Here is a 27,615-nt window from a genome sequence, read left to right as displayed (position 1 = left end):
AAGGTATTTAAAGCTATGACACTGATTCAACACGTTTCCGCCAAGAAAGCCTGTGTTTCTGTGTGATTTCATCGCAATAAATTGCCTAGCGCATACTTTTCGCTCTTTCTGGCCGATGGCACAAGCCACAGCCTCTTGCCTCGGCAAATAACGCTCCCTTAAGGACTATCCTGCTCGGCGGAAAAATCTGAGCTACTGCTATATTGACCTACACTTAGAGGTCTGCCACCCAAAAACATCCCCAAGCGTAGGCATACGGCGATATAAAACTCACTACAAGCTATGCTCACGCCTTACTAACCGTGGATAGAATCCTAGTGCTAGGTCTGATCATAGAAAGTGAGAGTACCAATGGAGAGAAAGTTCGCAACAATGAGGCCAGCGTGTCTAACACGATGCACCTCATTAGGCGCATTACCAATAAACACAAAGGCATGAAAGAGGCTAGCATCATCCGTTTGATCCGATCATTCGTTCTAGGTCACATCACCTATACAGCGTCGTACCACCGATGGTTCGCCGCGGAAAAGTCAAAACTCAACAGCCTAATTAGGAGATTTTACAAACAAGCGCTAGGTTTGACTCAAAACACCAGCACTGAATTCCTCCTTCAACTTGGTTTACACTATGCCCTTGAGGAACTTATTAAGGTCCAACAAATCTCCCAATTTGAGCGATTAGCCAAGACTATAGTATAAGCCAGACCGCCAGATTCTATGTAATCTCGCTATTTCTTACCACACCCAACACGGAGACAAACACGACATACCTCGTACTATTCATGCCAAGCTCACAGTATATACCACCCATACCAAGAAACATGCACCCTGAACACAACAAGGGCAGGCGAGTCAGTATACCCAGAGCCATGTCCAAGATATTTGGCCGCAACCATGAGGTGGTCTTTGTCGATGCAGCACGCTACCAGGAACGTCACCGCTTCGTGGCTGCTGTCGTAGACCACACACAACAATGCAAAAGCAGCGCGTCAATCATCACACCGAACATAGAAACAGCAGAGGAAGTGGCTATCGCGATGAACATAGCCCACACTAACGCCTTATGTGCAATCAGTGACTCGCAGACAGCAGTTCGAAACTACGCCAACGACAGAATGTCCCTCGAGGCATTGCGGATTCTTAGCACAGGCAAAATACACGAGGCGGCCGAATACGGGCTCATCCTTTGGTTCTCTGCCCACACATCACTAGGCAACCCGGAGGACAGTCCGATTGAAGTGGCGCACAATGTGGCTCGAGGTCTTACGTGCCGAGTCGCCTTAGACGAAGCGGTCACGCAAATGGACTTTTCTGCGCCGGTGTGGAAATGGGATGATGATGATCAAAACTGTATTACTCCCAAAAGAGGGGACCAGCTGAGAGGTTGGTTACGCTGCTTAGAGGAGGTCAGCGGGGATCCCTTGGGACACCGCGGCCTGCAATGCGCGTGAGATTACCCGGCGTCGCTGTGCCGAGTCAGTGTTATGCAGAAGGGACTCCCATGTATCTTCTGTGTGAGAAGTGTCAGCGTACTGTGGGCACGTCCATGCCATGTGTATGAGGGTGGCCTATTGTGAGCAGTATTTACAGTGTGGTGTCACGATGCGTGGGTATACCTTGCTATAAAAGCCACGATCGGCTCACTAAATTTAATGTCATGACTCAACACTATCGACTGCAAAGGTGGGAGTACCCTCAGCCTCACCCCAAGCTGATTCGGGCCCAGTCTGTTGAGTGGCGGCAGCTACAAACACGCACATACACAAACCCCGTCATCATGCACCACATATATCCCGACGTCTATAGTTCTAATTTATGCCAGTACTGTACCACTAGAGCCACGCTTGACCACATCCTATGGGAATGTCCAGAATTTGTCAGAAATTCTGGGGTCGCGGCCTCCAATGAAGACCTTCGGGCGCGTTGGCGGATTGCGCTGCTCAGTTTGGGCCTGCACAAGCAAATTTCGGCGATCCAGCAGGCCAAGGAAGCTGCCGGGAAACACGGTCTCTCTGTTAGCTCCTAGGTGGGAGCCCAGCCAAGCCCAGCAATCTGCCGGAAGTCATTAAAGTCTACCCCTCTGTCTCTTCAGATTTAAGACAACTTCGAAAACAAGGGGTGGGTGCTGGAGCTGGCGTTTCGCCGCCCGCGCACCTGGCGACGCGCGCTCTAGTTTTATAAACGACCACTAGGGGGCTGCACATGAATACAGCACTCGCGTTTGGCGCGTTTCCTTTCTCTTTGCTGGGAGCGCACTCAGGAGACACTCTTCGTTACCGCTCCGTAGAATGTTACTTATACCACTCCGCAGCATGAGCAACCCAGAAGCCAAGGCAGCAGCGCAGCGGGCTCGCTACGCAGCAGCAGCTCGGGCTCACCACCAAGACCTTGCGGTGAGAGCCTGCGAGACTGAAGCGAAAAAAGCTCGCCGTCAAACAAACCCGGAGCTGCGGGCCAGTGAAAGAGGAGCTTAAGCGTCGTGCCGTCAAGCAAGCCCGTCACGTTTTTTCTGTATACGATGGTAGAGAAATGGAGCATACGCGGGTTGATTGATTGATTTGTGGGGTTTAACGTCCCAAAACCACGATATGATTATGAGAGACGCCGTAGTGGAGGGCTCTGGAAATTTTGACCTGGAAATCTGAGCACACGGGCCTACAACATTTCCGCCTCCATCGGAAATGCAGCCGCCGCAGCCGGGATTCGAACCCGCGCCCTGCGGGTCAGCAGCCGAATACCTTACCCCCTAGACCACCGCGGCGGGGCAGCATACGCGGGTTACCCGATCAGCTCCGAGAAAGCTCTTCTAGCATCATTTACTTTGTGGATATGGTGGTGATCTTTTTTTTTTCCCCTTTGTGGCGGCTGCATTTCCGATGGGGGCGGAAATGTTGTAGGCCCGTGTGCTCAGGTTTGGCTGCACGTTAAAGAACCCCAGGTGGTCGAAATTTCTGGAGCCCTCCACTACGGCGTCTCTCATAATCATACGCTGGTTTTGGGACGTTAAACCCCACATATCAAATCATATTTCTTTTTTCTTTCAGTCTGTCGTATGTATTTCTTCTAAAAGCTTTCCGCTCCCAGCGTGTTTTCTCACTGCCTCCAAAATCGGAGGCATTGGAAGCTTTCCGTGCTTCAAATGATTCCGCGGTACCTCCTGCATCGACTCATCTATCACATAGCGATGATGTTCATGTGATGACATCCCCACCTGAAGTCATGTGTGGTGGCATGCTAGGGACATCATCATCAACACTCTAAAAAAAGAGCGAGTAAAAAGGGTGTCTTTTTGTCCCACAACAATAATCGTCATCTATATTGCGTTCCATCCTTGCGCTATCGCCCCGCGCCCGCTACATTCCGGTCACAATCGACATGCCCATTATCAGGGTTACATTGCATTCTCAATAGGAAAGTGGCCAGCACCGAGTTTCAAGAAAGGAAGCGCACGCAAGCCTGATTGATTTGATATGTTGGGGTTAACGTCCCAAAACCACCATATGATTATGAGAGACGCCGTAGTGGAGGGCTCCGGAAATTTTGTCCACCTGGGGTTCTTTAACGTGCACCCAAATCTGAGCACATGGGCCTACGACATTTCCACCTCCATCGGAAATGCAGCCGCCGCAGCCGGGATTCGAACCCGCGACCTGCGGGTCAGCAGCCGAGTACCTTAGCCACTAGACCACCGCGGCGGGACCGCACGCAAGCCTTATGACTATTATTGTTGTGGGACGAAAAGACACCCTTTTTACTCGATATTTTTTAGAGTGAAGTCTTAAATTCCGCTAATCTGCAACGTCATAGGGTGAGGCTGTGACGTGAAGTCGATTTTTTTCATCCTTCTTGTTGACGCTGCTGCTACCACTCCCACCTACATGGACGGTCAGTTTTCGCATTGTATGAAGCATCGAAGGTTTTCGCCCTAATTGCAATGTGCCGAAATAATATCATCCGCATCAGGCACCAAATGTCCAGCCAATATCACCGTACGGTTTATCGCGTCCACTCTTCTCTTGCGTACAGCGAAGGAAACACGTTCCCACGCTATTTAATCGATACGACAACTTCCGCCATTCGTGTACAAATATATGCGGTGTATTTCCGCCCATCTGCCAAGGCAGAGACAAACAAGGCTGCACCTGGTGCTGTGGTCCTTCCCATCATAGAGATTACGAATGATGTTGCTGTTTAGAACCTGGAAACGCAGTGGTTAGAAAGGCAAGATGCGACAAATGCGTGTGCTGTTAAGATGCACGAATGCGTACAACGGCGATTTGACACTGTTAACAACGATGAAGGAAATGTAACAATAGGAATTAGTAATTTGTATGCCCTCAATTTTCCCAGATTTTTTCATAATAAATCTTGCACGTTTCCAGCATTTGCTTTCGAATATACTCCTACCAATGTAAGGGGCGATTTTTTTATGAGACATAAGAAAATATCACAACAGTTATGAGAAAACACAAAAAGCAATCACGATTTGATTGATAGATATGTAGGGTTTAACGTCCCAAAATCACCATGTGATTATGGGAGATGCCGTAGTGGAGGGCTCCGGAAATTTCAACCACTGGGGGTTTTTTAACGTGCACCCACATCTGAGCCTACACACCTGCAGCCTTTTCGCCTGCAAGGAAAAAATACAGCCTCCACCGCCGGGATTTGATCCCGTGACCTGGGGGTCAGCGGCTGAGTAGCTTAGTCATGGGACCATCGCGGCGGGGCAATCATTATTGGAGTTTCTGAGATGATAGGAAGAGAAATGTGTGCAATCATAGGTTTATTTTTTTCACCTATTACTACTACTACCGATGTCTTTAGTGAATCAATGATTTTTTGTAGTCCGTTCGTCTCTTTTTTTTTCATTAGGGATGCCTTCCTGGCTGCATTTTCCGACCATTTTGGTGTGCTTTAGTTTGTATAGCTTTTTTCTTGATGAATTAGTTCTCTTTGCCTGAACAGCTTTGCATACGCAAGTAGCCAAACTAACGCGCCTAGAGATGTTGAATAGAAAGCAAATTTGTTTAGGCTGACTGATAAACTTTTCTTCGCGAAAGTGTAAACGAAAATAAGTTGTAGAAGAACAAATGCAATTAGGGAACGAAGTTGGTTGCCCTTGATGGCGCCGGAGCTTTCGCATAGTTAAGCAGGAGTTTTTCCTTTCTTCGTGAAGAAACCCGCTGTAGGAGAGATGGCGGGTAGGGAATAGTCGAATGGGAGGGGAGGAAAGAGGCACGTGGAAGTGATGAAAGCTGACGGAGAACTTTGCACTATTCTGTCTAGCATCGATCACTTCTACTCAAAGGAAGAAAAGTAAAGGAAAGCGCAGTGCTAAGTAAGCGTTTGAGCACAGATTTTCCAAGGAAATCGAACCATATTAGTATGAGACAGCGAGAAAGTCTCGAGTACATTCTGCTTTATTTAAATCAATATGACTTATCTATGTAATAACTTTTCATTGCCCAATATGGTTCTGGCATTGAAGTGTGATCGGCAGCTTATGTACTCTCCCAACGGAGCGCTTCCTACTTTGCTGAAAGTTATTGCTACACAGTCTCAACAGAACACGTGTGGTGGTGTTCTTAAGCATGGCGACAAGAAGAATCGCTATGAATTTTATTACTTGCTATCAGTCTTTTGCGTCAATCTCCTCCAATGGACTGCATAGGTTGAACGGGTACCTATGAACGTTAGGATGCAATGGTCACTTAGGAGAGACAGCTCACAATGTTCGCGTCACTGAAAGGGAATTTAAGCACTCTGATTGGCTCTCCGCAGTCAAGAGCGTCGAGTGAAACTTCCACTACATAGGGAAGTTTACTTCCAGGTCAAATACTTTGCACAAGTAGATATTTTGTACAAATATACAATGCTTCCTTGGTGGTTTCGAAGATTTGATTAAGAATATACCCTTTGTAATGCAGTTATGTGCTAACGCTCACTTTTCCCGATTTTTTTCTTTTGTTTTGTTTTTATTTTTAGCTGAACTACTCCTTTGGTCATCGGCAAAATTATTTCCGATCGCACCAATCTATCTCCGTTGTCATGAACCAACTTTGTTCTCACATGCCACAGTCTCAATCAATCAATCAATCAATCAATCAATCAATCACAATGCTTCGTTTTGTGTTTCAGCTATGTAATTCAACAATTTCAAGACACCAAAAACCACTAGCTTCGTTCAGCGCTCGTTGAAGCGTTGGTTCAAAAGATAGCAGTTGAGAGGGGTGGATGTTACACCAAGTTTTTTCTCGAGGAGTTGCAGCACTCGTTCGCATATTTATAAAGCAGGAAGGAAGTACAACGTTGATCATCTACCTTTCACATTAAATATGTGTGTGTGATTTAGGAGCCGTAGATAGCGCCTACAATGCCCGCACTCCAAAAAACATGGCTCCGACGAAAAATATTACCCTCTAAGGCTGGCCGGTGATCAGAGCTCGAAAGCTCATTGTGAGAAGAGGGCGACAAAATCGTTAGTTTGCCGACAGAACTCCTCGAAGCTTGCATCGGCATACCGGGTTGACGTGGGTATGAGGCCATCGGGTATGGTCCCGAAGATAGGGAAGAATGCAGCTGTCCTGGTGCCGGATACAGCTGGCCAGGGGGCGGATACAACCGGCCCAGATGATCCTTGGGTTCTGAAGTCAAGCAGAAGCTTGCCGGTGTTGGTGTGCAGCATGGGGGTCGGTGATTCGACATTGTAGGCGGTGGTGGGACGTGGGAGCAATGACACGTCGGCGACCTCGGACTGTGCTTCTGGCAGGTACGCGTGAAACGGCACACTATACAACACTGGGCCAACATCTCAATGAACGTGGACTCAGCAAATAGAGCCCAAGCTATGTCGAGTATATAGCCCCGCTAACACCACGCTCCAGTAGAAGGTGGTGCTCACGCATGGTGTAACTGCGAGATTTGCATGGCGTATAGCTACTTTCGAAGTTCCAGAATCCGGTGCTTCACTTGGTCACGAAGATAACGTAGAACGTGGAGCACTGTAGCGGTGAAAAGGCGTGGCACCATGCAACTACTGCTAAACAAACATCAAAACGTGGCCGCAGTTTGCCGAAGCTGGTATCGAGGCTTGAAGGTGCGACGAGAGTTCAAGTGTTCGCCCAAGGACGTCGTGGTGTTGTACGTGCGCATGCTCCGCAAGCAACGCAATGTAAATGGCAAGCGCTGTTCGTTTTAGAGAGACGCACATTGATTTCTGCCAAATGCACTGGCAGAACCCACTATGGAGATAGATAAATAGTTTGATAAGGCACAGAAATAAATTTGCAATTCAGTTCAAGGAGAGGTAACAAATAATACTTTCAGGACACTAAGACCATTCAACACTTACATATACAAGTGCTTCGGATTTGATAATACAGCTCATCATTGTTAGGTTGTAACGGATTGTCATTGGATGGCGGCACGGACTCGGAAGTGCGCCGCTGCTGTTTTTCTTTCTTTTTTTGTTATTTGTGTGGCGTAATAAAGACATAGAGCTTGAGAGCGTTGTGTCGCGTCAATTCTCTTGAGTGATAAATCCACTCAATCAGAGTTTCTACGAGTACAGCCGCGCAGCGTTTGCCACAAAAACAAAAAAAGTCAAGTTATGGATTTATTATGGCAATGATGGTGATGATGATGCTACAGGACTGATTGGCCGTTACCTTCTCGGGGTATTGGCAATGAAACGAGACGAATCACGAGTTCATAATTTTTTGATGTCCTACTAGACTTATAACGGTGTCTTTAAGAAAAAAGGTTATTCCTAACGAATCACAATTTCATATTATTAAAATAAATTGTGTTTCGCAAAATTTCAAACAAACAAAATGCTGTTGTGACACGAGATATGTCTGTAAAAACAATGTCCATAGAGTTTCTCAGAAACATTTTGAGAAACTTTATGGCAACGTCATTTTGCTTTTTTTTCGTCATCCATCAGTTTCGGGAAGAATTTGGCCTGTCGCGTGAACACTTATAGGGAGTAATTATTTTGGGACATAACTACGTGTCTATGCGAATGCTCCTACGCAACGCTAGTTGCTGCTTTTTTCTCTTTGTTCAATAATAACGTGCACTCAGTCCACATAATTGATGGCAAAGTAACGTTATACTACTCTTTGTAGAAAGAAAATCTCTATTCTTGTGTCGCGTGACTTCTTTTAACAAAAGCGCACGTACGTGAACTTTACTGAGCCCCGCCGCGGTGGTCTAGGGGGTAAGGTACTCGGCTGCTGACCCGCAGGTCGCGGGTTTGTATCCTGGCTGCGGCGGCTGCTGCATTTCCGATAAAGGCGAAAATGTTGTAGGCCCGTGTGCTCAGATTTCGGTGCACATTAAAGAACCCCAGGTGGTCGAAATTTTCAGAGCCCTCCACTACGGCGTCTCTCATAATCATATAGTGGTTTTCGGAAGTTAAACCCCACAGATCAATCAATCAATCGTGAACTTTACTGACTAATGAAGATTGCGTACATGTCTGGAGGCACCCTTCGATGGAGGGGTGGCCTCCAGAGGGTCTCCCCTCTAGAAGGGAGAGGAGACCTATCGAACAGCGAGAGCTGCCTCATTACACTCAACCAGCTCAATAAAGTTCTGTCGAGGAAAATACCCACAATATATAAATAATGAGATAGCGTGCGTACTAAACTCGAAATTGTTATCACGGCATTTGAATGCAACGATGCGCTTTTGCAAAACATCGTTTTTCAAACTTTTCCCCACCGTCGAACCTTTTCAGTAAGACATTTTATCTAAATAAACTGGAGCAAACATATAAAAAAAGAAGGCCTGTATTGAGGCCTTCCTGAAGCCAAGAGATACCTCGAGGAAAAATGATGATGCGTCCAAACTTTATAGCGGGTGCTGAATTTGAAACAAGTGTGGGCTCCCTTCCTCCTTAAAATGCGAAGCGAAGCGTACGTTGATATTTTCGGGATGAAAAGCGGAGAGCGAAATCGGGGGGTTAACGTGTCAAATTTGGGCGTACAGCATCGGAGGTGCAGAGAAACAAAGTAACACAAATGAAAGACGTAATTAGCGTGGATTGTCTGAAGCCCTTAGAGCTTCGATGTTTTTGAATGGCATCACTACGCGCATAGGGCAGAAGCTCATGGGCAGGTCATAAAAGCTAATGTCCGGGCACCACTCGTGTAGTTAAGCATGGCACTGTGGAGAAGAATTTTAAAGTTTCGTGCTGCCACATACGTGGGAGCAATTTAAATCTTGTCAATGTCAAATGAACAAACAGATAAAAGATCAAAGAAAACAAGACAACGAAAGGAAGTACTTATCTTAGAAAGATAACAAAAAGCAGTGCGAGGCCATCGCTGTCTTTATGTGTTAATGTCATCGGCAGTTAGTTTTGTGTTAGCATTTGTGTGTGTGTGTGTGTGTGTGTGTGTGTGTGTGTGTGTGTGTGTGTGTGTGTGTGTGTGTGTGTGTGTGTGTGTGTGTGTGTGTGTGCGTGTGTGTGTGTGTGTGTGTGTGTGTGTGTGTGTGTGTGTGTGTGTGTGTGTGGTACCCTCTGAAGTTTGAGTCTCAGTGTAGTTACGCAAAGGCGAGCCACACGGTTTACCTTGCCTCCTTTGGGATGTTGATCGGGCACTAATCAGTTTGTCTGGAAAACATCGCATTTATCTTGTGAATTTGATTGATTGATTTGTGGGGTTTAACGTCCCAAAACTACCATATGATTATGAGAGACGCCGTAGTGGAGGGCTCCGGAAATTTCGACCACCTGGGGTTCTTTAACGTGCACCCAAATCTGAGCACACGGGCCTACATTTCCGCCTCCGTCGGAAATTCAGCCGCTGCATCTTGTGAATTTCCGAACCGCTTGTTAACGCTCCATGGTGGCGTGCCAAAAACAAATTATTTTGATGAACGGTAATGCGATGAACACGCCACGCATGGTCGTCATCTTCCATCAGAAGCTATCACAAATATTAACTTTCAGCTCGTTGTATTTCCCGAAAGTATTGCCTGTTTTTACTGGGTAACGAGGGGATTACATGCAGAAAGGTTATGGTGTTTTCAATATATAAGAAGACGTTGTTGGCAATTCGTACGTTTTTATGCCTATGAAAGTAGTACGAAAAGCCCGGCATATTGTATCAAGCGATTAAACAATGGTGTTCTTCTGATGCACCTTAACATACGAATAACTAAAGCAAGAAACATAGTTGACTAAGGGGTACAGCGATTACGATGAAACGGAGTCACAGACGTCTCTTTGAGACGCTGATACACAAGAAGTGGAGAGCGCAGTGAAAATCCAGCGTTTTTTTTTTTTTTTACTGGAAAGTTCTCGTATACGTCTACACTGTATTTAACGTTGAGGTCAGGCCAGTTATACCACCACATATACTGCATCCAGTGATAACCGTGTTGCGCCAATCACTACGTTGCTAATATTTATACCAACACGTTATTTTAATAAGTAATGACCATGAAGGGAATAGAAAACATCGTTGACATGCGCAGCTATTTTAGCTCATCACGAGCTGTCGTTAAATGTTTCGCACTTTACCGGACCGGGTCATGCCTGACCGCTTACTTATGTTTGTTCGCCACTGCGACCATCTACAATTTTAATTGACTGCATAGTGTACTGGATATTCGAGATAAAATCCAGCACTTCTCCATTTATAAGCTACCTAATACAAACGATGTAACTTGGAAGAGTATATCCAGAAACAGTGAGCGTCTAGACTTGCTGAGAGAAGTGCTTTCTTTTTCGGTTGGCTGTTGATAAAACCAGAATGGCACAGCGGTTATCGATTGACGTTTTCCATAGCTGACATCTCATGAAATATAAAAAAAACAGGAGAAAATCCACAGTTAAAAATAAAGCATGCTAAAATTCTTCGACAACACTCCTTATTCAAGCTACGGCACGCACACTCCACGCCATCGTGCACATTTCAGGCAGGAGGAAAGGGCTGATTGCTAGACCGCTCCTCCTCATCCTATGCAAAAGCTTTAAAGCATCAATCTATCCACTCACATCTTCCCGTAATATCTACTCTCACAATGCGTCAAACTTGCCAGACTTTTTTTTTCGACCCTATGATCGACTTCCTCATTATTCATGTCTCCCCATCTACTCTCCACGTGATCACCTCCTCTGAAAGTGGTCTATGTATGCGTGGTCTACGTAGGTAATGACGACGCAAACTTTTGACGAGAAAACTAACTGGTGCATCTTTTGTTTCGTGCACGAAGCTTATGAGCAATAACCTGGTTACACTGGTGTCTTCTAAAACTTCTTCTTTATTGTGAACAATGATTTGGTTTAAACAATACCTAATGCGATCAAATAAACAAGGTTCACGTTTTTTTCCCTCATTATCAGTAGCACACAGATCCAGCTTTTTCGACACCTTCTCCTGTAATATAACGACATCCTTTCCTTATTATTATTCCACAAACATTTGTACTTTTTTTATTGTACAAATACACTAAGAGTAAAAAAATGTATTCCATTTCGCACTGGAATCAGATCGTCGAAGTTGCGAAACCAAAGTGTGCTCAGGCTGCATTAGATTGCGCTCCTGGTTTATTAGCGCTTCCCTCTGTGCGAATTCTGGCCGATCGTTTACCAACGCTCGGCTGCGTCGCTCCGGTCATGTTGATATTAGGACCGGTAATGAAGTCATTAGCACCTTACGCCAACGTACTGTGTGTGTGTTCTCGTACAGAGCGATGCGTTGGGGCATGCGACAAGCGAGCGGCCAGCCGCTTGATCGGCCAGGTTATAGCGGGCCACGCACAGCGATACATCGACCAAAGCAGAGCGAGTGAAATCGGGGCCTTTTCTGGCGGCAGTGGAAAGGAGGTGGCATGAACTGAAACTATCTGGTCGGAAGGGCCCATTCTGATTAGTCAGTCAAGCTTGGTAGACGAGAATGATACATAGTGCCTACTTTCAAGATTTTGATGTAGCAAAGTCATGACGAGGTCGTGAGGAACGACGTAGTGAAGGGCTCTAGAAATTTCGACCACGTGGGGTTGTTCGACATGTACCTACCTAAATGTTAGTACACAGGCCTCTAGCACTCTCACCTCCATCGGAAATGCGGCCACCGCGGCCTGTATCCGATAGCGCGACCTTTCGGTCAACAGTCTAGCGCCGTAGCCACGAGACCACCGTGGTGGGTTATACATAAATTCATACATACATACATACGTACATACATACATACATACATACATACATACATACATACATACATACATACATACATACATACATACATACATACATACATACATGCATGCATACATGCATACATACATACATACACACACATACACATACATACATACATACATACATACATACATACATACATACATACATACATACATACATACATACATACATACATACATACATACATACATACATACATACATACATACATACATACATACATACATACATACATACATACATACATACATACATACATACATACATACATACATACATACATACATACATAGGAAAGGAGAGACGTCACTTTGCCATTGATACCATAAGCCAATCCTAAAATCGAACGAAAAGTGCGTACACAGTTCTGCATGCAGTGGTCATTAAAGTAGTCACTGCAGAAACTGTGGCAGATCGCCCAGTCACCGGAGTCTACTTTATATTTATCATGTCATAATAATAACTGTCGAAGGCAGGAGAGGGCAGCAATAAGTGATCGGGCTTAATTTCCTTTACTAACCTTGCTATGTGCTATGAAAGTCTGTCAAATTTTGTCAACTCGCTGAAAATGTTTTCCGATTGCTACTAATCTAAAAAAAAAAGTAGCCATCGTCATTATAAATTGGTTAAATTTGACTAAAGATATATATTTTTGTAGCATTCCTTTAAAAAAGAAACAAAAACATAGTCATGCATTTTAAGGAAGAGTTTCAAACTTGCGTGGTTCTCGACTTGTCTTTCAGTAGAAAACATTTTCGCAAGTCTCACGCAATACAAAGAGGGAGATAAGAGGGGGGAATCACGAATTGTGGTAGAGAAGCGAGTAATTCAGCAAGTTAAGTATAACAAGCCCAACCGACCAGAAAAGTGGGCCAATAAAGCACTACGAAAGTCAAAGCAAAGGATACCACCAAAACAAAACAAAACTTATCACATGGGAAAGGGCAGCGAGTGAAAGGGAAGATACGTAAATGCGCGATCGGTTACATTTCCACGAGGCCTGCGCATATAGGAAGACGCGGCAATAAAAATATATATATATGATGGCGATGAGGTAAACTAAAATAAAAAGAAGGAAAAAGCGATGGGGAAGGAAGGCTGACAAAGCGAGCGAGGAAGGACTGGGGCGGGCGGTTCCTCCGGATGTGCCGTCGGTATCAGCGCCTCGCACGGTCGCCAAAGTTCGGTCAACGGTGGCGCACAACGGCATTATGTCTGCTTGTTTGCCCGGCCAGGCGAGCCGCGCCGGCGTGCCTCATGGAGCGCGCAAATGTACCGACGACTGCGAAGTCGACGATGGTGTACACCCCCCCCCCCTACCTCCCGACGGCTAGAGCAAACATCGGAAAATCGAATCCTCCTTTTGCCCTCCTTTCTTGGCGCTTCTTTCTCTCTATCTCTCTCTGAAAGTCTGTCTCACGCAGTCGTTGCCTATTATTCCCGTGCATTGGCCTCCCGACGTCCGTGCTGTACGCTTCTTGCTCCTCAAACTTTACTCGTAGTCGGGAAGGCAAACTTTGTTGTGTGTTCTATTTCATACACCTGCTCTTTTGTTGATTTTTGTTTATTATTTAGTTTACAGCAAAACCATTTAGTCTTCCATGCAATGTAGTCGTCCTCATAGCAATAGTAGCGATAGGAACCATCACGCTGTTCGCGGGAGCAGGAGGATTGGCAAATAAGGAAGTGAACGAAACGAGATCATAATCATGATGATGATGCACGTGATCTGGACGGCCAATCACATACCAAGGCTGTAATCTGGGCACGTTGGTAGTGCATCTTTACGAACGCCACAAGAACACCGCAGACGAAGACACAAAGAAGAAACACACTTGCGTACACATAAAGCACACGTGTGCGTGTGTGTTCTTTCGTTGTGTCCTCGTCGGAAGTACACTTTTGCCGTTCATAAGCAATCACGTACAGTGGCAAACTTACAACTTCACTCGCCTATGATCTCCGCGTTGTGAAACTGGCTGCAATTTTTAGCACGAAAGTGTTTTAATGCCAGGGTCCAGCACGGCTGTGCTGACGTATATCTGTCACGAATATGACGTAATATATATATACTAGCAGATTACAAACAAAAAAATAGGAGAAATATTTTCCGTAGTGAGGCGTGGCACCAGCGACCTCTCACTCTTCAGCGAGCAACACAAATCACTTAACCACATAACCTACGTTGCCCTGGAATGTAAACGCAAGTCATTTGTATTCACCATGTGTCGCTGGCGGTCCTCAGAGCTCAGCAACTTCAGCGTGTTTTCGTTAACAGTACTGAGATGGCGCGAGGGTCACGCGTCGGGCGCGTGCGCTCTACAGTTCGTTGCCTCACACCACCCCACGCGTTAGTTACTGTGAGGGCGCACCTCCACATGGCGTAGTCAAAGTGCCTATAGATGTTCTGTGGCGTGGTCGCTTACTCGTGCGCGTGCCTATTTCATGATTCGGGTTCTTTGTGCCTGTTGTGCTTTCACCTCAAGTTTGCTTTGAAACTACAACGATTAAAGAAAGCTCCAAGTTACTTCACTCGCTGCCATGGCCGCGTTTACGAACGGAGCACACTGCTCACACACGAACAACTAAAAATTATGACAGTCGATCGCACATCGTCCTTTGTTAACTTTTTCGTTCGTTTCGTGCATCTTTCTGTCTCTTTGAGCAGCGTGCTTCAACTATTGAGCTGTGACCGTTTTTTGATCGCGCTCGTTCTGTGTATGCTCATTTCATGCGTGTTTTCTGCTTGAAGTGTATGCTGGACATTTTGAGCTGCTTAGAATTCTTCAGGTGACATTACAGTTTCTTCCTGCAGTATTTATTCTTTCAGCCCTGTGATGTAACAATGCACAATAAATGCTCCACTACCTGCTTGAAGACATCTTTCACTGTCGTGTTATACCAATTCCTAAAAAGAGGGACCAGCCACGTTTTCCTTTTTTTCGAGTAAGCTTCATCTACCACGAGCTATTGTCCTCATCAGTGTCGTCAGAGCGATGGCAGAGCTATAGTAGGAGCAGTAGTACCAAACGTCAAGGAGGTCTTGTAACTAGAGGAAAGATCGAATATAAACAATAACAAAACGAACCTATGACTAAGATTCTCGTATATATGTGTTAATTTTAATAGATGTTTCTCACGCTAGACATGATGACGCACGGGCCCTGGCTAGGCCAACAGTCGCACGCTCACAGCTTCACCACCCGACGGTTCTCACGGTGTAGAAAAGGCTTTCGATATTTTTTGTGAGGTTCAGCAGTCTCTTCGAATACGCAGTAGTTTCGGAAGCAGTCTCTCAGTTGAACTAAAAAAAACATTTAATTAGAAACTTCATTACGGGAACGAGCAGCCTATAAAGGTAAAATTACGCATGACCCAAAAACTACTGTTGATATTATCGAAGATAAGACTGCCACGAGGCATTCCATCTCAACTGTTATTGCGGTGATTAAAACTAAACAAAAACAAACATGTCATAGAGTTCGAAAGAAGAGAGGTGCGACGAAGCGCTAGAACGGTCAAATGAGACAAAATTGCGGAAAGAAGGTAACGCATAAAAGGAGTTATCATTGTTCCATGTCTTCACGCCGTTAAGAGCCCTCAGGCATTCCGCTCTGAGTAGAACCACTCCTTGAGGTGCACGCAATGGGTACGGCCCTTTATTGCAGCCACTGTATTTTGTCGGCGGTGATCTTGTGGTGGGTCGAGAGTTTCGCCTGTGCGTGTTTTTATCGCACACGCAGATGCAGTGCCACCTGGATGGTTGAACCAAACAATGCAGAACCGGAGGGAAATATGGATGTTTGAAGGGAGCAGAAATTAATTGCTTGCTGCCTCGTGGACGACGAGTTCACTTGCCAAAGCATTGTTTCAGTGACATTCCACATTATTAGCTTATTCCACATTCCACATTATTCCAGTTTATTATTGCGAAAACTTTATATGTCTCATTAAACGCGCAAATTGACTGACGTCCCGCTTCAATGTCCCCGGTCGGCATTCTCACGAGTGTTGCGAAAAATTATTGCATGCCATGGTCACGTCACATATATGACACAAGCATAACGTCACAACGACGTCATGTGATGGCGCCGAGGCATGACGTTGTAGCTCGGTCAATGGTAGGCAGGTCACCGAGGCAGTGCAAAATCAGGTAGGGAGCTTCCGATCTTTGAGGTATTCTAAAATCACGTTAGGTGCAGAATGTTTTCGGAAGGATGGCGTAGCAGAAACTGAGTGCAATGACTGGGAATAAAAATAAGGTGGCTTCACCTCCCAGTTGTCTCAAGTGCGTGCATAAAGCAGTCTGTGAGTTTAAACCCTAGGCTTGTAGTTGTACATGTATGGCATCACCTAACATCACCAAGACGTTTTCGCCGTACTTGTACGACAACACCTAACATGGACCAAGGAGTTCTGCGGTACAACTACGGCATCACCTAACATGAACCAAGGTGTTTTTGCCGTATATGCATGGCAGCACCAAACATGAATGAAGCGGTGTTCTCCGTACATATATGACATCACCTAACACGGACCAATTGGTTTTCGCCATATTTATATAAGGCATTACCTAACATGGACCAAGGCGAATTTACCATACATGTACGGTATCGTCAGTACGTTTAAACGCGCATATTTTAGGCCATTTTTCTTAAAGCTCGCAGAGTCCGTTAAGCAACCACCTATTGCGAGTGGCAAACGAATGTCGCTTTCTTCTCAGTTGACGTGTTGACCCTCCCCCTACCCCCTCCAAATGCTTCCGGCGCCTCCCCTTATTTTCCACTCCATGATAGCTCCACATTCGACCAAGCGGCGTTATCGTGCTATGAAATCATGCGGCATGAACAAATTTTTGTTCTTATGTGGCATCACGGTGACGTCATAACACTACGATAACTTTAGCACCTCTAGCGTTGACATCAAGACAACGAGACGTCGGCCAGTGCGCGCTTCGCAATGGTAGCCGTTGGTCCGCCTTAGTTCAGGGACTGGTCGTGATGCGACACTACATGTGTGGTAGTGTCGCACGTGTGTCCTAGCGCTTTCCCAGGGAGATGTGACAGGCGTGCTTCCCTTTCCAAAATTTGTTTCTTCGTGCTGCTTCTTTGTGGCTCGAAGCAATACCGCCGCCACCTCCCAGCGCTCCTTGAGTCAGCGTGTGCAGCAGCGCCCCGATGACGGTTCCCTATTAGTTGCACGCATTGCACTACGAACAGCGACGAAGCATCTGGAAACACTGTATCTTTTATATAGAGAGAGAGCCAGCGTGACCGCCATCCTTGTGAACGCGAGGAATGCAAGGCGGTGCCATCTGTACACAACTGAAAAAAAAAATACCTCCCTTGATATTCATCGTGAGGCACCGCATGGAGATTTCTTTCTTTCATGACCATATAAAGCGCTCGCGACGGCTCGGTGATGGGAGAGAGCAGAAAAGGGGCTAGATGCGAAGATGGTGATCGGGTGCATCGGCATCTGGTTGGAATGGAAAAAATATAGATGGCGCTGGTGTATTAAACAGTTGCATGGTCGCACTTTTGTCTCCTCGGGTACTTTGTATGTCGTCTTTCGTTTCTTAATAGCACATCATAAACAAAATTTCCAGCTCAGTAATGCCAGCAAATGATGTGTGCCAGTATCTATCTATCTATCTATCTATCTATCTATCTATCTATCTATCTATCTATCTATCTATCTGTCTGTCTGTCTGTCTGTCTGTCTGTCTGTCTGTCTGTCTGTCTGTCTGTCCGCCCGCCCGTCCGTCCATCCGTCCGTCCGTCCGTCCGTCCGTCTGTCTGTCTGTCTGTCTGTCTGTCTGTCTGTCTGTCTGTCTGTCTGTCTGTCTGTCTTAGCTGACGAATTTCATCGTTTCTTTCTCTCTCTCCTTCACTTCGCAGGCGGTCTGTTCGACAATGCGGACGACGAGCAAGAGTTCGCCTTTCGCGTCACCATCGAGCGTATCAACAACGACAACGGCGTGCTGTTGCGCTCGCGGCTGGTGCCGCGCATCGAGCGCCTCGACAAGGACGACAGCTTCAGGGCCACAAAGAAAGGTAGGGAATGTGTTTCCATTCCTCCTGGAATGCGCGCGCCAGTAGTCGGAATGTGCCGTCACTGCCACCGCTACTGCTCCTGGCGCATTCCATTAGCGTCCCTTCCGTTTGAATCAGTACAATCGCAAGAGATCCCATTACTTAGTGCGGCTGAGTGAAATGAAGAGGATCTCTGTTTTTTTATTGTTTCTTTGTGTCGTCACCCACGAGATTCCAAGCTATGAGCCAGAGTTCAATTCTCCTGGAGAGAGAGAGGGAGAGAGAGTGAAATATTTTCATGGACAGCTGGAGATGTTTGTCATGCTTTTCGCCTACCATGCTGCTCCAGGTACTGAGCGATGGCTATTATATATGCAGTGATAAACACATAACACATACAGTCCCAGACGTGCACTACACGAGTTACAATGTTTCGTTCATACTTGTGACCCGCCAGGATGTCAGTAGCGCTTTTTCGGCGTGTAACGCACTGGAGCTACTATGCCAACTGCCCAGACTATACCTGTCAAGTCGAAGTTTGAGTCCCGTTGTATTTTTAAGGCCGCCTTTCAGAAACTGCCTCTCTAGTGCGTACATTGTGTGCTCACAGCAGACCTGATTGTTGTCTTTTAGGACGTTACATCGAAACCACAATGGTGAGTCTGACAGCCCGATTTCGTTCCTTAAGTAATTGGTATATGTGACGTTTAATCGAATGAGGTGTAAACATGTTTTGTCTTGCCTGTTGAGGTCTCGCGGCATACTGAAATCACTCGAAAAATTGATCTTGTTCAGAGGCCCATACCGCTGACCAGCGTGTCTCCACAGGAATCGCTTGTTCCCCTGGAGTTAGTGCTTTCTATTTTCCTGATATCGTAATAGTATTGTGCCTTTAGGGGCCCATTTAGTTGAAGAATTAAATGGCCATTATGAGTAGTGAAGGTCAAACCCATTGCGAGCTCGTTTTATGAGCTTTGCGATTGATATAGTCCTGTTCGGTTGAACTGGAGAGTGCACCCAGCTTCGACTGAGTGTCCCGTTTCAGGATACATGTGTACACTGCATATATGATTCACGAGCTTGCAATCGAGCTGACATTAACTTTCATAATTTCATAATAATGTACAAAAAGGCATCTTCCTATAAGAATGCATGGCGTTGAAGAGGTCGGCCGCAACAGTGTGGTTTAGAGTGTGAAATCGGGGCATTCCAATGCTATGTTGATATGAAATGAAAGACTGCCATTGCGACGCATAGCGAAGGGAGGAGCTGTAGCGCGAAATAGCGTGATGCAATAGGCGATAATTGCAGTTTAATGAGGAAAGCTCTGTCTGGTTGTGAATGAACGATGCTGTTGACAATATGTTTACAAGCCATAACGAACAATTTGACGCACACAAGTACAAGCACGTGTATGGGGGCATACATAATTGATTGCTACTTTTTTGTTCTTAGCTCGCTTCTTTTTTCTATAATCGCGTTAGTGAAACGTACCGAGTATGTAGCCAGTCACCTGTACTCGTGTCAATTACTGCCTACTTTTTTCATTGCAGCGGACAGCAATATACGACATATACGTACGTGTAATATCGTGGTCACATCAGCAGCTGATCAGCCCCAGCCGCTGATCAAAAACAAATTGTTTGTCTTTAATCTATCAGCCACGGACCAGCGATGTGTGAGATTCAAGACACGTGAAAACACTACAAAACACACAAAAAACTGTGCAAATAGCCACGTATTGAATATTATATGTACTTGTATGATTAAATATTATATATGCTTGTATGGTCATGCATGAAACATCACGGCAAGGGTGCACATATCCGGGAAAAAAAAGTATTTCTCACACTGTGAAAACTTCTTTACACTAGCACATGCAAAGCGCCAGAAAAACGCAAGCCAAACGCAGCGCCACACCGATATTCATCAACCCCTGTATATACGTCGGGCTCAATCTCGATCAAGAAAGCATTCCACGAAACGCTGCTCCTTGCTTTCGTCGTCGCTTCGACGTCGCTTCTTTCCGGAGCGGCCACTTTAGCGACCGAGGAGGGCGATATTGCGGAAAGTACGGAGACAAGCCGCACAAGAACTCATCACCTCGAGCACGACGGATCGGGCGGCGGCTTTAGCCCTCGACAACGCTCATAACCTGAACGGCGGGGCCGACTCGAGACGGTTCGTCGTTCAGGAGGCAAGCACGCGCATTCTGCGGCCAAGACATCACTGCTAAAGAGGGGAAAAAAAATAAAGTCAGAAAAGGCGTGTGGCTATACTAGATACACAACGCGCCCAGTAATGTTTACGGCCGCGGCAGTTTCCAGAAGATGACCGTGTTGGGCTCTATTCGCTCGGGATTCTTTTTTTTTTTCGTGTAGAGGCCGTGAGTTGCGGTGTAGGGCTTGATTCGAGGGGGGGGGGGGGGGGGAGGGGAGTCGTTTGGTGTCTATACTGATTCTCGAAGCTTCCCGTCATTTTCCTTAGAACGCGGATCTTTGGGCAGAAGCATCGTCACCGACTCGCCCGCCTGCGCGCTCGTAAAGCAGCTATAGCTGCGTGCACCTCCGATGACGATGACGACGAAAGGCGGGGGGATACTAAATAAAGTATAAGGCGCCGTTGAAAAGGAGGCAAGGCTGTGACACCGCCTGCTCGGAACGCAGGGGAGGTTTGCGAGAAAGAAAGCGAACGCGCCTCAGAAAGCCACCTCAAAGCTATGCCATCTTGAGGACGGCGGCCGAGTTCTAAATCGCTTACTTTACTCACCCGTGGACAGCGGAGGGATGAGTCTACGCAGAATAGTCGTACTGAGCGGTTGTTTTGAGTTTTCGTGTCCGAAGCGCGACAGATGCTGCGCGGTGGCTTGTGGACTCCGAAGCGAGATGTACCCGGCTGTCACTGTCCAGTTCCTATATTTCAGATGCAATGTCTTCCAGAGAACATCACAAACTCCTTTGGTTGATCGTAAGTTAAAATGGCAAATGCATGATATCAACAGCGTACGTTTTCAAAGCGATGTAAAGGGCAGGCATGGTCTATCTTCATTTGCTATTGATTGACGCCCGGTGGTGCCAGAGCCAATAAAGCTTCTGGCGTTGTGACCACCACGTCTGGCGCATCTATACTTTATCCGATGTTTTCGATTTGCTCATTTTTTTATTTGTTTTAGTTATATTCGAATCTACAAGGGAACTAGTTATGATAATAGACTGTTTGGAGGTGCAACGCAGCAATATTTTAAATAAGGTATACTGCATGTCTAAGTTTTGTTCTGACTTCAGTAATCATGTGCCTACTTTTTTTTTACAGCAAGTGCCTTACTACCATGTAATGACCACCCACCAACAAAAAAATTCATGGTACTTTATATAAATAAATAAATAAATAAATAAATAAATAAATAAATAAATAAATAAATAAATACAGGCAACAGCCACGCGGTAACAATACGCCCTACCTGATTAGCGCTCTTTTATTATTAGTTAACAATTATATGTGCACCCTAGGGACATAACGCCGTCACTGTCACCGTTAGTTTGACTATATAAAGTCTAAGGACAGTAACATCGCCCCTTGCGTCGTATGTTCCTTGTGTGAGTGAAAGCGTACGAGAGGAGTCAAACACCACCACTCTATATAGCGAAGAGGAACCGCGCCCGCCATCGTCCTTCCCGCGGGAGGTTCGTGGGTGGTCCAGAAAAGGGGTGGGGCGGAGTTACTCCCGCACGTTCTGCCTATTGTGAGCGGCAGGCTGCGGTCGCCCGAGCCCCACGTTCAAAATAATCAGCACATTTGTACTGTTGTATGTGTGCTAGCAGATCACTTCATGTTGAAATAAAATACAGGTTGAGAACTGCTTCATTCTCTGTAGCGGTTCCGTATCTACACACTTAATTGTGTTTCGACAGGCGGGATGCTAACGGAGGTAAATGCAAGCAATTATTCACGGGACATCTGAATTGGTTGCTATTTTTTTCGTTCTTTCACAGAAACTGCGGTTATTTATCGTTAGACCAATGGGTAGGAAAGAGTGTAGGCTGGTTGGCAATCCATCAATTAGTTAAGGATCCCATTTTCGCATGCCACATTGTATCGATGAAATAGCAAGATGACTACGAATAAATTATTCGATCCGCTCCACACAATTTCCGAAGGGACAACAAGCAATGAAGAAAAGTTAGGAGGCTTCCTACTGTGTCACTGTACCATTACTATCCACTCTGAAATTTGAATAATCTTGCGATAGTTTGTGGATATACTCCTATGCTTAAATTTGTCTCTCAAGTCTCTTGTATTCCTTTTTTTTAGTTAAGATACCATCCTGATGTTTTGTTTAAAAGTGAAAAAAAAAATGTGGTCAAGTATTTCTTTCCAAACCGTGACCAGTTCTCTATAGTGGATATGCGGAGCGTGCAGGTACTCGGTCGTACCTACGCACACGTAATATATAATTCATTTTTACGATGTAAAAAAGAAGAAAGTGGACCACATCGCGAATTAGACCACGCTCATCGAACGATGTTAAACAACTCATATCAAGAGAACATACGCTTATCATCAATTCCCATATACCCGTTTGATCTATTCATTTTATTCTTGCTTTCCATTAGACCATTCCCGCATTCATGATGTATGGCATTTTCGGTAGCTCGATTTCCATTCGCAACCGCTGGCTAAAGCAAACCAAACGTAACTGAAAAAATGAAATATATTACGTGGGTTGCCTTTGAGTGAAAGGGGTTTAAGTTGGAAATCGGATCTCTGCGAACTTTTTTTTTTTGTGTGTGTGTCTAGCATGCTGACTGCTCGTAGTGTCTTTTTTATTTCGTCGATTTCGTGCTACCTAACCACGACTAACAACTTTCTTAACCATCATCACCTACCCAAACTCATTCTCTTTCTTTCGTTCTTTTTTTTTATCTTTCAAAGTTTGGACAGTTTGTCGGAGATTTCGCAAGGATTCTTTACTGACGTCAGTGACCGCCTCTATTTTATCAAGAGAAGACCTCCCATTGCACGCATTTTTTGCCCTCCCATAAGCCCGCTGTTGCCAACGATAGCCGTTGAATAGTAACACGCCTGCAGTTTCTCGTGAAATTGGGTGCAGTAAGGGAAGGAATTATGAAGACCACGTACGTACGCACGACCAGATTAGGCGTTTTTCTGCAGACTCCACGAAAAGAAGGTGAACGATTAACGTTCTAAGTCAGGTTCTTGATGGGCGGTATACTAAGAAGACACGGTGTTCATGTGTTACACTGCCCATGCACGCCGAAAACACACTACTCAGCCGAACCATTAACTTCGTACTAGGAATGAGCATGTGTTACGCGTTATTCGTCGTTAACCGAATTCCTTCCAGACGTTCCCGCGGGATCGCAGGTGGAAGCAATGATCGGTATAACTATTAGGAAACGATACAACGTTTCTCCCACACAGAACCTTCTTGCATTTTCTTCTTTGCACAGCTGTAGTCGCTCTCTAAGTAACATTGTTTTCGAAAGACTATGGAACTGCTTATCCACCATCTTAGGCGTGTCCGCCCTCAGGGTCTTCGTATCGCTGATTCTCATCGTATAGGCGTAATGAAAGAGCGGTTTTCGCGCATACGGCAGAAGCTCGAGCTTTTTAGTGAGAAGCTATTTATCGCTAATAGAACATCCATCACGGCGTGCGCTTTTCGTGCGGAAAAATGAATGTTACGAGAATGATGAAACTAAACTTCTTGTTGCTACCTATACGTCCTATACGTCAATGTTCCAGCCAGTAGTTAATGGTGTTTTTAGAGAAAAAAAAAACAAAGACTATTTTTTCGTAGGGGAAGACTTTTCTTCTTATGTTGGAAGGCGTGCAGGCGGCTATTTTAGCATGTTGTTGCTTGTTTGCATCGTCAATCAAACTAAATGAAGCGCCAATATAAGGGGCTAGTAGCAAATGAGGCCCTATTAGCATTCTGGTAATAGTGTGCAACTTGACATCAGCCATCGCAACTAAGTAGTGCATAAAAAAACTGAATCTTATGGCAGCTCCGCACTAGTGGGGTTAAGCGTGAACGAATGCCGGAGCAGTGTGGGCTTAAATCCCTGTTTGTTTTTATTCTTTTTCTCTGTCTTATCTTTATGTTTTTATTTGCTTTTTTTCATGTTTCCTTCTATTTATTTATTTCTCTTTTATATTTGTCTGTTCTTCGCCCTTTGCATCGCAATCACTTCCTCTTCTTTCTCTTTCATAGTCTCTTTTCATTTCCCTCTTTTTCTTTCTTTCATTCCTGCAGTCTGTTCTTTCAACCTCTTTTGCGGGCATGCTTCTTTCTTTCTATTTCTATCTCCTTTTGTGTCTATTTATTTTTTGCGTGTTTATATTTCTTTCATTTCTCTCTATCTTTCTATTACTTTTTTCCCTCCCACTCTCTCGCGTGTTTCACGAACTCCAATACGCCGATAAGAGTTTTCGCCTAACGCTCCCATCTGCTGCACGTGATAGCGGGCCTTCCCGATGTCTGTGGCGCATACCAACTTCTTATTTTCTGCAAAACGCTAAAGTTGGCATGTCTGACTTAAACAGCACCGTTGTTAAAAAGATCATGCCGGCCCCTATATATTCGTTTAAGAGGACTGGAAGAAGAAAGCCCTATTCTGCCCATTCCTTTGCTTTTTTGTTTCAGTCGAATGTTTTGGACCCCCCCCCCCCCCTACCACCTCTCGAATGCTTTTTCCAGCTAACGTGGTTTCGCAGCACTGCCTCCAAGACAAGATCTAACCATGTTTGACCGGTTGACTGCGTCTTGTTATTATGTTAACGCGCGAACAACTTCATCTAACGTCAAAGTGCATAATAATGACGTCATAATCACAACCCACAATTTGGTGGCCGTTAACATCACTGCAACCTAATCAAATCATATTTAGAGAGCGAAGCACCTTAGAAGTTAGCTTTGTCGCCGGCTTTCAATGTCTACTGTTACGGTATGTTGATAACCATTGCTATAGTTGAAACAGATGCGTGTTTGTTACCATTACAATTACGATTATAAAGTCGCAGCTAAAAGTGATGTGCAGTAGTCGAAACACTCCTGAAATGATCTTAAAAAATGAAATCGAATAATAAAGGCACTATGTTCCCGAAATCAACAATTGTGGCTGTCATAATTTTTTAGGATGGGCACAGTGAGATGCGAAAGGTGTTGTGCCTGACAGTTATGTCTTGAATCAGTAACCAACGACGCTTTCGTGAATTCTAAAAGTACCACCTGGACTGCTTTCAGCTCTCCCATAATACAGTACGAAGTGCTATAAATCGTTAACCCCCTTTTTCTAAACACGTGCACTTCCTTTCTTTTCGCCAGGAGCTCACGCAGTAAACGCTCTTGGTTAGCGGGGGGCCGCATCCACACTTCAAAAGCACAGTGGAATGTGACGTATTCATGTTGTGCTGGTGTATATATGCTGTTGTTGCAACGCATCAGCAGCTCGAAGCCACAAAGACCCTGCTGTGACATCCCGGGAAACCGAAGCGAAGAGGGCTCGCCAACACATCTCTTTTGTGTAAAGAATGTTAACCAAGACGTATATAGTGCCCCCAAATATAAATGAATAAACATTGCGTATGTAATTCATATATATAACACGTTGTCATATATATATATATATATATATATATATATATGATGGTAGGGATGTGTACGGAGGATTCGTAGGTCACCCGATCATCTCTGAGCAAGCTCCTCTAACATCATTCACTACGTGGATATGGTGGTGATCTTTTCTGTTTTAACTATAGCGTGTTCACACCGCTGATGCTAGACACCGACGGCTGCGTTCCGTGTTCGTTAACACGTTTAAGACTTTTGCCTCCCCCTCTCCCCAAAAAGAAACTTGATCTCGCTTTTTTTATAGTAAGCATGGCTTCTAAAGAAGAATTTTTACTTTAATCACGTATACGCTTACAAAATATCTGCCTTGGGTCCCAGCTTGATTTACCGAGAATGACTTTCGCAACAATACGGCATGCTTTGTCACGGCTTGACTTAATGCGCACAAATCAGCCGAACCTACCTGCGAAACATGATCAACACGCAAAAAAAAAAGAACCGAAGAAAACTTTCACTGTCAGACGTATACCCGTTGCAAGGGCCGTACGAGCACAGCACCAACAGTTGTAGCCCCAAACTCCAGCGCAAACATACCATGTACATCAGTTTAATTCTGCGCTTACTTTGGTGTTCCCATAGGAGCTCTGGTTTCTCTGCTGATCGTCTTCCCCGTTTATTTCGCTTTTGTTTCGGTTTGCCTGGATTCGTTGCACAAAGGCCATCTCGGAAAACGTGCCTGCGCCAAAGAATCGGCGATTTACGCAGACTAGTGGGGCCGACCAAGCCGAGCCGAGTGGAATTTTTTCGCTTACGCAAAGAGCACTGGTGGGACGAAGCCGAATGCCCAGCGCAACGCACTACGTCATAGGGCGCTTCTCGTTTGCCAAACAAAACGCTCGACTTTCTAGAGCAAACGAGGTGGTCATTCTTTTATGCGCCGAACCTCGCTTTTCTCTTCACGTTGATTTGCATGAACAACACTTCTGTTCTGTTGTTATTTGGTATTGCTGTATTTGTTATGTAGCAGTGAACTTTTCGTTAGGGTTGGGTGGAGATGCGAAGAGGCGCAGATACTATTAGAGCCAGAATGCCTTTAGGGGAACGGCATTCTGGCTTCTTATATGTGCGCGGCTCACAATGAGCTTTCTGTAGCCGGAACGACGCATTCAAAAACAGTGCTCGAGACAAGAACATTTTACCTGTTCGGGCTTAATTGTGTTTTTGTGGCATGAGCAAGGAGTGACACTCTCATTATTAGCACTTTCGGTGAAACACTTGGTTCTGGTTTCTTGAATAATCATAAAAAGTTGTCTAAAAATTGTAAAAAAATTGATTGTTCCTTTTCATGAAAAAAAAACTAAACGGATCAGCATAAGTCTAAGTTTACTTAAAAAGCAAAGTTTTTCTTGAGACTTGGGCTAAATAACTGTCAATACATCTAATAAATAGTTATTTAACCATTTCTTTGAAAGAGCACACGCTGTTCTCGCGAGCAGTTGGGATTTCGTGGTACTATGTGGTGCCCAACTCAAGAACCTGCATCTTTCTACATGGCCTCTCACATAAGCTTCGTCACCACGGTATATTTATGAAGCAAGCCGTGTTTTGTTAATTCCCGATTAATATGGACCACTTGAAATCAATCCTTATCTGTGCACAAATGTGCCGTTTGATTTTACCTCCATAAAAACGCGAATTCCATGGATGGGGATCAAACCAGCGTCTTTGTCTTGGTACTACTTGTATAAAATAATCCCTCCTCTG

General features: G+C 45.1%; 1 protein-coding gene and 1 long non-coding RNA gene across 2 annotated transcripts in view; one reads left to right on the top strand and one right to left on the bottom strand.

The window, feature by feature from the left end:
• LOC142817739 (glutamate receptor ionotropic, kainate 2-like) overlaps window positions 1-27,615 on the top strand; it is a 333,822-nt gene that overhangs the window by 148,035 nt on the left and 158,172 nt on the right. Inside the window, exon 2 of the mRNA XM_075895249.1 lies at window positions 18,123-18,278. Within this exon, the coding sequence (XP_075751364.1) occupies window positions 18,123-18,278 (156 nt within the window). The remainder of the gene's footprint in view (window positions 1-18,122; window positions 18,279-27,615) is intronic.
• The window catches only part of LOC142817740 (uncharacterized), a 174,103-nt gene that overhangs the window by 120,847 nt on the left and 25,641 nt on the right, over window positions 1-27,615 (bottom strand). The gene's annotated exons all lie outside the window — the stretch shown is intronic.

This window comes from Rhipicephalus microplus, chromosome 5 (genome assembly GCF_043290135.1).
Source record: "Rhipicephalus microplus isolate Deutch F79 chromosome 5, USDA_Rmic, whole genome shotgun sequence".
NCBI lineage: Eukaryota > Metazoa > Arthropoda > Arachnida > Ixodida > Ixodidae > Rhipicephalus > Rhipicephalus microplus.
Note: the sequence above shows the minus strand (reverse complement) of the source record. Positions and strands in the feature narration are given on the sequence as shown.